This window comes from Penicillium bovifimosum (genome assembly GCF_028826915.1).
Source record: "Penicillium bovifimosum strain IBT 22155 chromosome Unknown utg000006l_segment0_segment0, whole genome shotgun sequence".
NCBI classification, from domain to species: Eukaryota; Fungi; Ascomycota; class Eurotiomycetes; order Eurotiales; family Aspergillaceae; genus Penicillium; species Penicillium bovifimosum.
The window spans coordinates 1,941,689-1,953,764 of record NW_026622715.1 but is presented as its reverse complement, the minus strand read 5'-3'; the positions used below and the strand labels follow the sequence as shown (position 1 = coordinate 1,953,764).

Genomic DNA, 12,076 nt, shown 5'->3' with positions numbered 1-12,076 from the left:
GTTGTAGATGGATGGAGGTCAAGGAGCTGCTCGGGAAGATTTCGGTGGCAAAGGCGGAAGGGAGGGGAGCTTGGATGGTTCTGCCACTCCAGACATTGGGAGCGCGTCGCAACAATGCGCCCTGGGCCCATTTCCCATTTAATGCCAGTTTACAAGAGGCCCACAACTGCCTCGATACGTTCATTCTATCTTTCCTCCATACACCGGTTCATATGCCATCATGCGCGTCGATCCTCCATACACCCACGCGTGTCCACCGCCATCCCGAAAGTATACCTACGAGGCGCCAAGTCGAAAGCGACAGTGAAGTTGAAAGACCTCCCTCAAGGAGTTTTAAAACTCGAGCCATACGATGATCGGAAGGATGAGGCACCCCGCTACCCGACAGTGGTGCAGGGACACCGAAATAATATGCAAACGTTCAAGAACTGTGTGATCTTGACGCGAGTCGGCGGCTTTTACGAGGTACGATAAGGAGCAATATTCCAGGAACCCAAGCTGAAATTGTATCGTTTAGCTTTATTTTGAGCAAGCAGAAGAGCTAGCCCCATTGCTCAGCCTCAAGCTTGCATCCAAAAAGACCAACGGTGGGCCAGTTCCAATGGCTGGCTTCCCCTTCTTCCAGCTCGATCGGTTTCTGAAGATCCTCGTCCAAGATCTGAACAAGTATGTGGCTATCAGCGAAGAACTTGCTATCAGTTCCGAAGACAAAGCTCGCTCTGGGGGCCTTCTCTTTGATCGGAAGGTTGCCAGGATCGTCACGCCCGGCACTCTGATTGACGAGAAATTCATTGACCCTTCTGAGCACAATTACTTGTTGGCCATATATTTGGATATCACGGCCTTACAACTGCAATCAAAGCAGAATGTTGACAATGATACGCATCAGCATCTGTTGTCATCTGTGCCTCAGCAAGTAGGATTGTCGTGGCTTGACCTCTCAACTGGTGATTTCTTCACCCAGCTCACTACGACCCAGATGCTCCCATCGGCAATCGCGCGCATCGGAGCTCGCGAGATTCTAGTAGATCAGAATGTGCAAGATTCTATTGGACACGAGTTACAAATGCTGGTTGGACATGATCATCGTCTTGTCACTTTCTTCCAGTTTCCTAGAGATATTAAACCAGTTTCTGAATGGAACTCAATGCTCGAGTCCCCGGTGCCTGAAGATGCTCGCGGGTCATTTACACCTGAGGAAGTAGCAGCCGGGTACAGTCTGCTTGAGTACATTCGCGTGCAGCTCCAAGGATCGAATCTGAAGCTCCAGCCTCCTATTCGAAAACACCTGAATGAATCAATGAGCATTGATCGTAACAGCCTGAGTGGTCTTGAGATTCTGGAGACAGCGAGAGACGGTTTTGGGAAAGGAAGTCTTCTTCACGCCGTAAGAAGGACGTCTACGAAAAGTGGTGCACGGCTTTTGCGAGACCGATTGAGTATGACCAACCAATATTTGAATCTCTCTGTCTATAATTGCTAACTCATAACACGCAGCCTCACCGTCTACGTCTTTACAGGTCATCAATGAGCGCTTGGACCTTGTCTCGGTCTTCATAGAACATGTGGAGCTCCGTGATAGCGTCATTCAGCTTTTGAAGCGCAGCTACGATTCTCAGCGTCTGGTTCAGAAATTTGCTTTTGGAAAAGGTGACCCGGATGACCTGGTTTGTCTTTCACGTGCCATCGAGGCCTCTAAGGATGTCAGACAAGTTCTCCTAGATCATAATAGGCTTCCGGTTTCCGCTAGCACTCCTGATCTGAGCCGCAGCCTCGCCGCCATGATCTCGCGCCTTTCCCTTGACGGTCCCATTGCGTTAGCAGATCAAATTCTTGCGGCCATCGATGAAGAGGGCTTGTTACAGAAGCAACGCATCGAGGATAGTGCCGCCGCCGAGGCAGCCAGTCTGGCACAGAAGGTTGCTATAGATGAAGGCACATCTAGTGACTTTGAAGCTCTACCAAAGAAGGTCAGAGCGAAGAAGGGCGAGCGGACTGTGTCGATTGATACCGAGTCCGGTCCCCTCGATACCTGGATCATGAGGCGTGACGCGAGTGAGACGTTAAATGCACTCCACGCGGAACTGGAAAGGTTTGGTGATGAAAAGGCTTCACTGATTCAACGGCTCCGTGATGCGGTCGGATCGTCAGCCCTAAGCCTCAAATGGACACCAGGTTTGGGCCACATCTGCCACGTCAAAGGGGCCAAGATATCCCAGAAATCTCTAGAAGACTTGGGGGTCACTCGGAACGTTTCATCGACCAAATCGACTCGGTCGTTTTACCTGCCAGCCTGGACAGAGCTAGGTTCCAAAATGGACCAGGTGAAAATCAGGATCCGCCAAGAGGAGCAAACAATCTTTGAACGTCTGCGACGTGAGGTTATCTTGAACCTCGTCAAGATCCGTCGAAACGCAGCAGTCATGGATGAGTTGGATGTGGCGTGTTCGTTTGCACTTCTAGCCCAGGAACAGCAGATGGTGCGACCGATTCTCAATGACGGCACCTGCCACAAGATTGTCGGTGGCAGACATGCCACCGTCAAATTGGGCCTAGAGGAACAGGGACGATCGTTTGTGAGCAACGATTGCTTCTTGGGTGATACCGAGCGCATTTGGCTCATTACTGGCCCCAACATGGCAGGCAAAAGCACTTTCCTGCGACAGAATGCTTTGATTACCATTCTCGCGCAGGTGGGATCATTTGTACCGGCAGCTTATGCTGAGATCGGCATCGTCGACCAAATCTTCAGCCGAATCGGTGCAGCTGATGACCTCTTCCGCGACCAGTCGACTTTCATGGTAGAGATGTTGGAAACAGCTGCGATTCTCAAGCAAGCGACGCCCAAGTCATTCGTGATTATGGATGAAGTCGGCCGAGGCACAACCCCGGAGGATGGTACGGCTGTTAGCTTCGCGTGTCTGCATCACTTACATTATCATAACCAGTCTCGAGTGCTTTTTGCTACTCATTTCCATGCCCTTGCGGATATGACAGAGGACTTTGAGAAGCTGGCAAGATACTGCACGGATGTTAAGGACCTTCCTTCAGGCGCGTTCTCGTTTGTTCATCGACTGCGGAAAGGCGTCAACCGTGAGTCTCATGCTCTTAAGGTTGCCCAGCTGGCTGGGTTGCCTGGGAAAACCCTCGAACTGGCGACACGGGTGCGCCAGAAGCTTAGAGACGAGATGCCACCGTCTCGAGTCACTGATGAAGATCAATCCTAGCCTCAGGGACCCTTAAGGCAAACTGGGGTTGGTACGTACCCAACGGTACAGTGTATGATATTTATGTACAATATTTCGGCTTTTTACATGTTAGAGATACCACCAATATATGCAAAAATGTGGGGAAATGTCTCCCTCGCCTCTACTTCCAGTGCCAACCACCGGGTCCTCGGTTCCAAGTAAGCCCACAACGCTTACAATGTATGTCGTAGACATTGTACATCATCTCAGAGCTTAGCCGACCACAACCTTGGTTTTGGCTCCTCCTCCACCCGACCAAGCTGACCCTTTCGGCCAAGATCAATGACAACACCCTCCCCAAACGCAGCCTCCTGGCAATCTTCATCCCCAACCCCATTGACGAACTGCACGACGACAAAATCGACCCGTCGATTGCCCAGAACCACCATAGGCGCATGCCACGTTCCCACCCCATACGTGACAGCCTGGCCGCCACGTGCAACAAACGCGTGAACATTATTCAAATCCGGCGGGTCACGAATGGTAATCGTCTCCCCTGCATCATTCTTCGCCGTGGCAGTCTGGCCCTTCAAGGTCGGCGCAACAACAACCAAGAACAAAGGCTCATCCTCGCCATCCCCGACCTTGGAATGAGCAGAGAGATCCACAGGAATGAAAGTCTGATTTGTAAAAGGGTGGCGCTCAAGGATTCGCACGTCAAAGACCTCCTTTTCTGGCTGCTGTCGGCCTTGACTGATCGAGCGCAACTTGCGCGGGAAGCAACAGAACATGGTCATGCGTGCCTCGGAGGGCTGTCCGCTTGGACAGGCATTGTAGCGGTCGAGCAGCGGGGAGATGGGACTGTACTTCAAGGCGGAGTTCTGGTTCGCCAGGACCGGGGTCGGCTCATGTGGCGGTAGGGATGATATTTGAGGGGCGATATTTAGTCGACGTGGTAGCGGGGAGACCACTGCTGTTCCAAATTGTGCGAAGTTCTCCGGTGTAAGGGGCTTCGGGGTGAGCGTTACTGTCGGATTCGTGGTGAGGATCGGCGCCATGGTGGGGGGTTGAGGTATCAGGATATATGTGGGTGTGCGCTGGTCAATTGCTGGAAATCTCCGCCACCGTCTAGCCTGCAGATGAACAGCTCTTTAGTGGTGAGAAAAAGGAAAAGAATTGGAATTGGATGCGACTTATGAAGCTAATGCGGAGTCTTAGCGGAGATGGATGTCGGCCGCCTCCGGTGACACTTGCCCGATAAGATAGGCCGGGGCCGAGGTACTTAGTACGAAGTATACACCAGTAGCAAGTCGAACATTCAACTCCCTTTCTCTGGAAGTATCATCGGGACATATTTTTGTGCAGCTACTATTAGTTCCAGGGTTCCTGACTCCGTCGTTGTTCACAGCTTGTCGAGGAGTGGCATAGCTCTGCGTCGAAGCGCAATGAATTCGCCAGTTGATAAGATGAAAATGGTCACTGCGCAGACCAGGGCTCGAAGCCAATGTGCTTCGTGAAGACCCTGCTGAGGTTGGAGACTTTAGGCTTGTACAGCAGTACTGAGCAGTTGGGGTCAATCCATCGATACCCAACGATGAATATTGCAGGGATTAATGCAACAAAGGTGCGAGTGCACAGAAGTTGCCGAGTGGCCATTGCTTTCGCCAGTTGGTACTTGACCTCGCCAGTTGATGCTTGGTACCAAAATAATTACCTTGAATTGGCTAATGCTCCTGTGTAGGTCGGTATAAGGAACACTGATGGAGGGCACAAGCATGTACTCTGCAGTACTCGGCCCCTCAGCACAGGTAGATCTGACAGTCGACAACAATCTGGAAAGACAACGAGATCTTGGAAGTGGTTCGCACGCTAGCCACAAGGCAACCGCCGCTGATCGCAATAACCTTGGCAATCTGGTCATGTTTGCTTTTCCTATGAGTCTCTAAGGTCAACGAGATATTGTCTCTGGCTGTCGTTACCCGCACATGCCTAAAGCCAGCCAATGAGTCACTCGCTCGATCCTGCTTGCATAGCATGTGTGCATGTCGCCGGTCATACTATTGGTCTGTTGCATCCATTCCTCCGAGTCTTTGTTAAATTCAAAGAGAATGTAGTATAGACTTGGATGAAGTCCACACCGGCGTTTCATGGCTGCGACTTGTTGGCCTTCAATCATTCACACCGTCCCAATTGTACATGAAGGAAGCCAGGATATAAATCGACGACGATATCCGCCTTCCCTTCATGGCCATGATTTGTAACATCTATGGCTATTTGAAACTACTGAAAGAGACGGCAACTTGCACTTATATCTATCTTGAAACCTACACTGTCGACCCTTTCCAGGGCTTGTCTTGAGGAATACTCCACAGCAAGAACATCATCGATATCAAGCCAAAGATGAACAACTCTACAAGTCAATCCTCGCCACAACAATCCACTACCGCCACTGCGGGCTCTTCGAGTTCTGCAGTTACAAACACCCCTGCTGCTGGGAGCTCTAACAATACTCCTTCAGACCCGCAACAAAGGTGATTCAGTGACCTGTGGGCTCTTCCTGTTTAAGTTCTAAAGCACTAGCTAATCCGAGCTGGACCACTCAGTGAGTTCTCTAAGAACTTCCAATTTGATACACAAGGCATCGGTGGCTGGGTACCAAAGGATCTCAATCCAAGCAAGTTCCCCGCTACCTTGGACATTTGATGATCACGATGTCATAGACATCATTGCATGGGCCAAGGACTCTCATTATGAATTTACGATTTTATGATGCTCTTTCTTTGATTTTTTGCTTTGGAACTGTGATAGTAAGAGCATTGAGAGAGGGATTGGAACCGGGGTCTGCAGTCACTGTCGTGCATGACGTGCCAGAGACTGGCAGAGGATAACGTTTCTCGAGATCCGACGCACCTGAGAATGGAGGTCAATGGAAGAATTGCTATTTTAGCCGAAGGACTTGATATGCTCGGGAATGTAACTGCGTGTACTCGGTACATTGATGGCGCTTTCGCTTCCCCTCTTTTCTTATCTCGGACATTTCGCCTCCATGTTGATAAGTCCAATATACGAGCCATTCACGTTGCCTATATTGAGGTGGATGGTGCAAATGTGCAGGTAGATGTAACATCGAAGTGCATCGTTGATGCAGCCGTGTCAAGGGGAGGATGAACGTGGTTAAGCTTAATGGATTTTGGCAATATAATTCAGCCAAATACAGCAGGGATGCCATGGACTGCCAAGGGGCGTTAGATACATTGCCACTCGTTCGAATAGGGCTGAGAGAGAGAGAGAGAAAGTTCATGTCAAAAGCCCGTGGTTGGTCCACATGGTTTCAGTGTCCGTTGGAGTTCACATTGACGAGGAACGAGGAGCAACCGGAATGGCTTTATCTATACGATCGAATTGATCGTTGAGATTTCCTGGCGGAGTATATCTCGTTTATTGTGCGTGAATGCGTCAGAAAAAGTATGTTACTGTTGGGCATCGATATTAGCCTGCTTGAAGGGCTTTTAGAGAAACGAAACAGATTTGCAATAACCATATCCAGTTCCAGACCTACTTCCTCCAACACTGTATTACTTCGTCTGGTGGGAGGGAAAGTAAGACATAACGTTCCTTGTTGGTACGAATTTGCAGAGCAATGCACGATGGAAACTCGTGTCAGACTGATTCCGGCTGGTGTGAACATCACAAGCCCTCTAGCGAATGATTCAGCTTTTCTCCCAGCTCTCTCGCATCTTTACCCAATGGGTTCTTGGTATTTGGACATCGTTCGGCCACACAGCTATTGCGAGGGCGCAAGGACGTAGCAATGGAGCTAACAGACTTGGGACTGGCGCCATCTAAGGTGACAGTGGCCTGAGCCCAGCACTGTGCGGATACCGAGAGCGTAATGGCTAGCTTTTTGAGTCTGAATGTACGCAGTACATATCGAAGGCATTGCGCATCACATCCCGCGACCTTGCAAACAGGAATCCCATCCAATAGCCTGGAAATGTGTATTGCAATAAGCGACTGGAATTTATCCATGTATTTTTGTCTAGCTTCGTCGATCCGGTCTGTAGCCATATAGTCAGCTATCAGAATTACTACCTTGAACGCAAACAATTTCCTGAAGTTGCTAACACGCCTTTGGTATGTTTTGGAATCGGCAAAGCATCGGTCATAAGGGGACCTGTTCCTTCCTGCATGGCAATCTTTGTCACTAATTTGTGTGTATCATGGAAACCGAAGACCGAAGATATTAGAATCCATGATTTGATTTTGATCGCGGGGGAGACGGACGATGGAAACAGTGGACTACGTTTCTCGATGGCTGCTTTCCACGTCTTAGCAGCCATCACAATTGCCTCGTTGCATTGGAAAAAGTCGGTAATCACGGCGATATTGGTGAGTTGTTGTAAAGACAACTTCTTGGGAACTTGTTGAGAACGTCCATGTATAATGTTCAGCACAATGAGAAGGATATCGGGTTTGCACTCTTTCACGGGAATTTCCGTATATCCCTTTTCAGATAGTGCACTCCCTTCAGCCCAGCAGTCTCGCAGCATTGCTTTGAAATAAGGTGACGCAAGTGCGAGGTGCCTAGAGGAGACTAGGAAACGAGCGTGGTTCCCCTGCTCGGCACTCTTTTTCGAGTTAATCAAGGGAGTATCTGGGGTGTAGACAATGATGTCTCCGTTAGTAGCAACGGGGGTACATGTCTCGGATTTGGCGATGAAACCAGCCGCTGTGCGCCTGTAGCCCTCGTCTGGAGCTAGAGGAGCTTTTCTCTTTAGCCCCTGTAAAGGGGTTTTGGAATCCATCGCTTCTCTTTGGGTCCTGAGTTTAAGGATGATGATTATGGATGGAGTGGTAACTGAGTCTGGATGTGGGGTGTTGCTGAGAGTTGCAGAAGCAATAAATAACTTATCTGGGGCACGAGAGAGGTTGACATAATCTGTGACTACTCATGTGATAATAAAGCCCTAGATAAGAATGAAAGGGTCATCCAAGAGCCTCAGGATCATCTACTTCATGTAGGGTTGGTGCAAACTATGGCAAACCATGGAACAGCGAAATTACCCTACTCCCCAACGCTACTGCGTAAGTGAGTGCAATTTTGACGGGCCTCTGAGAAAACCCACTGATAGGTGTTCATACTTGTGTTGACAATGTCTTTACCGATGGAATACTGATACTCCTTTTGTATGAACTGACTCTTGCTTGTAGCTGTGGTTGCGCCTTTCCCGTCTAGAAACTTAGATCATTTCCCTCGTATGAATAGGGTTATGTGAGCGGTTGAGCAAGAGAAGCCAAGTAAGACAGGGCTATGGCTATGGATGTAGGATTCAGGACATGGTGCCTAGCTCGAACCAAGGGTTTTACAAGAGTTACTAGGAAAGATGGAAAAGAAAAGGAGCTTTGATCGTGAAATCATCAAATGTTCTAGTTTCAAAGTCTTATTTATTGTGCATCCACCCATTGAATCAGAGAATGCAATTTACTGTTGGACGTAGGCATTGCATATGTAGCTACCAACTTGAAGCGCTTTTAGAGAAACGAAAGGTATCAGCAATGTTCAGCATCCAATCGCAGGCTTTCTCAGATAGGGAGGGAGACCAATAGGTATACGGCGTAATGGCGTGTTTGCATAGGTAAATATATAAATAAACTCGGGGCAAATGCTCCATGGGAGCTTTTAAACATCACAGACCCGGTAGCAACTCGGCAAGTCTTTCTGCATGGCTTCTCACCACCTGTCCAAATGGGTACGTGAGATTTTTACACGAGGCATAGGCACTGGTATGTCCGTAACCGGCTTGTTCACCCGCGGCAAATGTCCTGTCTGAAACCATAGAGTGAACTAAGGTGGGACTCAGGCCGCCTAAGGAGACGGTGCCGGAGATCTCGTCCTTTTCGCATGTCGCGAACAGGAGTTTTTTTTTCTACTGAGAAAGGTATCTTGTTTGCTGCCAACTTGCGCAGTAAGAGACCCAGTAAATGCGCATCGCACGAAGCGCTGCAATGAACAGGAGAGGTTAACAAATCGGAAACCCGCGATCCAATTTTCTGTTGGAATCCATCCATGTAGGCTTGTCTGGCTTGGTCGATACCGTCTACACACATAATCAGTTCTCATATTATTTCAAGTGGACTTATTAGCTCTCTAACCAACCTTTGACAGTCTTTGGAATTGGTAAGCCGTTTGTCATTAAAGGACCTGTTCCTTTTTGCTGGCAATTTGTGTTACTTTTTTGAGAGTATCACGGAAGTCGAAGACCGATGCAATCATGATCCACTTGATGGTATCCTCAGTAAGATGACTCATCTCGATTTCACTTGGCTGAAGGGCTGCTTTCCAGTTGCTAGCAGCTATCTCAACTGCCTCATGACACTGGAAAAAATCAGTGGCCACCGCAATATCGGTGAGTTGTTGTAAAGACAACTTCTGGGGAACACGCCGATGACGTCCATGTATAAGGTTCAGCACAATGAGAAGGGTATCGGGTTTACACTCCTTGACAGGAATTTCCGCAGATCCCCTTTCCAATAGTGTACTACCTTCAGCCCAGCAGTCTCGCAGCATTGCTTTGAAATAAGGTGACGCAAGTGCGAGGTGCCTAGAGGAGACTAGGAAACGAGCGTAGTTTCCTGGCACGGCGCCTTTCGCCGCATCAATGAAGAGATAATCCGGGGTGTGAAGAATAATATCCCCATCAGGATCAATCTTATAGGGAGTAGGTGTATCGATCTGCGACAGCTGCGACATCACTGGGGCGTCGGCATCATCATCTAGTGTGGGGCTTGCGGTCCTTGTCCGAAGCTGTGAGAAGGGTGTCACTTTGCATATTGCGCTGAGAGTTCTCTGACGATCGCTGCTTTTTGATGATAGCCAGTCCTGAGTAGAGAATGGTTGAAAGGGGAAGTATGCAAGAGGGAAAGTAATGAAAGGCCGATTAAGAGGCAGAAGTGTCTAGTTATATGTAGGATTGCTGCAAACAAACAGACACGATTACATCACACTTCAACCACACAACCCAGGGACTCTTTTTGTGTCCTTTGAGACAACGTCATTCGATTCTACAAGACACCTGAGCTAGGAGGATAAACGTAGGTATCGGATACCAGAAGTAAATCTGTTTACAAGCAGAATGACTAGAAAGAACCACAACAAGTATTGACCACAATTCAGAAAGAACTAAAAGCCATATGCTCTCTTCGGGGATTGTTGTTTGGTTATTAACAAACCCCAGCAACGGCTGCTGACACAGGACATGCTGATAATGATAACATTTTCGAATTCGAAGGCAACAGAACCATACTTGATATGTTGGCTCGGTGTTACTCTTCGAGAAAGGCCAGCATATCTGAGGATACCAAGGTCATGGCGCCCTTTGGCGGTGCGTGCATCACCGCGGCGTATTGGATGGTGATTGGAGTCACAACAGACGCTCGAATAAACAGCGATCGTACCACCACCGGGGCGTTCCGATAGGTTGAGCTCGTCTCATAGCAGAAGCTGATGAGAGGCCAGAGAATATCAATATTCCTGGTTTATGTCTGTGGCAGACGAAGAAATCACTCTCAAAAATTAAGAATTAAGAGCGCAATATCAGATACGACTCAAGTGGTATTCTCTGATTTTGCGTCAAATCGAGCTTTTTTAGCTCGCCGCTTGATTTCTCGCTTGGACAAAGGCTTGTCCGGATCCTCGGCAACAGGCTCAGAACTGACAGAAGCCTTTCGTTTGAGATTATCAGGCCCGTTGACCTCCTTTGTAGTCTCTTTGACTTTTTGGAGCCCTTTCTGCTTCGGCGTGGGTCCTTCCGATTTGAATTTGTCTCCGCCATGGACAATGTCCACAATTCCTCGCCAACTGGTTCTTCTCAGCTTGGCTAACGCTGTCACCTTCCGCGATTCTTCACATATTGACTCTTTTCCGCGCTCTTGTGATAGGCCCCATACACAGGCAAGGTTGATCACGTCCCATGGGGCTCGTAGACCCAAAGCCCTTCTTGCTTCACTGGACACAATGATGCCTCGACCGCGTGTTGCGCGGATCAAGGACGTTGCATTCCCAATGAGATTTCTTCGGGCATCAAGTCCACTCCCTGTGATCCCTGGTCCATAGCAAATCTCGATTCGAATGCCACGTGAGATTGCCGCAGACAACATTTTGAATTTGAAGTGGTATGGGAGTCGCACCGAGAGATCCACGGAGATCACGTCGCATTCCAAATTGGTGCATGCATTGAGAAGAGACTTTTCATTTGTAGGGCGGAGGGCAATGAGGTCGTAGGCTTGACTGAGAGCGGCTAGACGCTGGTTCTGCGCGGGATCGGCCAGGGTCAAGTTTAATCGGGTCAGCAGTTGGAGGGATTTTGGCGCGTTCGTAGGAAGAGGAGGTGGAGCAAGATTCGGCGGAAGCTTTCCGTTGATCGTTTGAGACAAGGCAACGGTAGTGTAACCAACTATCAAGTCAGGTTAGCCTCTCATGTGCTTCAAACCACAGGTTCATGCCAGAGACCGGAATGAATGACTTACGTTCTGCGAGGAAATTCAGAGTGTGAGGCACCTCCGGGTCATCAGGGCTGTAAGGTACATTCAAGTCGTAAAACATGGTGGATTAAAAGGAAGGCCAGCCCTGCCTGCGAGGAATCTCTGCTTGACTTATCAGTGCTCTTGGTCACATCGAACTGTCCCAAAAAGGCAATCAGAAAATCCATCGGATTAAGTAAAGCTCCGGCAGCGGACCAGCCTTTTCCATCCCCACAAACCTCGCAGATCCCGTGACCTTGGGCGGAACGGATCTCATTCTACTGATCATATCACGATAATACCTCACTTCGTCCATCTCATTGCTCCAGGCCTCTTGTGAGCACTGCGTTTGGGCTGAAGAGTCTCCT

The 12,076-nt window shown here is 49.0% G+C and overlaps 5 protein-coding genes across 5 annotated transcripts; 1 reads left to right on the top strand and 4 right to left on the bottom strand.

Moving 5' to 3' along the window:
* Positions 1–11: 11 nt before the first annotated feature.
* Positions 12–3,227, top strand: N7515_008394 (mismatch repair ATPase MSH1; the record flags this gene model as incomplete). Its single annotated transcript, XM_056669138.1, has 4 exons — positions 12–249; positions 272–465; positions 518–1,439; positions 1,498–3,227. 4 exons carry the CDS (start codon positions 12–14, stop codon positions 3,225–3,227), a joined length of 3,084 nt encoding a protein of 1,027 aa, XP_056518968.1.
* Positions 3,228–3,454: 227 nt separating this feature from the next.
* On the bottom strand, positions 3,455–4,246 carry N7515_008393 (ureidoglycolate hydrolase; the record flags this gene model as incomplete). Its single annotated transcript, XM_056669137.1, has 1 exon — positions 3,455–4,246. One exon carries the CDS (start codon positions 4,244–4,246, stop codon positions 3,455–3,457), a length of 792 nt encoding a protein of 263 aa, XP_056518967.1.
* Positions 4,247–7,227: 2,981 nt separating this feature from the next.
* N7515_008392 (uncharacterized protein) lies at positions 7,228–7,993 on the bottom strand (the record flags this gene model as incomplete). Its single annotated transcript, XM_056669136.1, has 2 exons — positions 7,228–7,246; positions 7,314–7,993. 2 exons carry the CDS (start codon positions 7,991–7,993, stop codon positions 7,228–7,230), a joined length of 699 nt encoding a protein of 232 aa, XP_056518966.1.
* Positions 7,994–9,381: 1,388 nt separating this feature from the next.
* N7515_008391 (uncharacterized protein) lies at positions 9,382–9,939 on the bottom strand (the record flags this gene model as incomplete). The annotated part of the gene is made up of 1 exon (XM_056669135.1): positions 9,382–9,939. The coding sequence occupies one exon, from the start codon at positions 9,937–9,939 to the stop codon at positions 9,382–9,384; it is 558 nt and encodes a 185-aa protein (XP_056518965.1).
* Positions 9,940–10,793: 854 nt separating this feature from the next.
* N7515_008390 (ribonuclease P subunit p30 family protein) lies at positions 10,794–11,790 on the bottom strand (the record flags this gene model as incomplete). Its single annotated transcript, XM_056669134.1, has 2 exons — positions 10,794–11,641; positions 11,715–11,790. 2 exons carry the CDS (start codon positions 11,788–11,790, stop codon positions 10,794–10,796), a joined length of 924 nt encoding a protein of 307 aa, XP_056518964.1.
* Between the last annotated feature and the right edge of the window lie 286 nt (positions 11,791–12,076).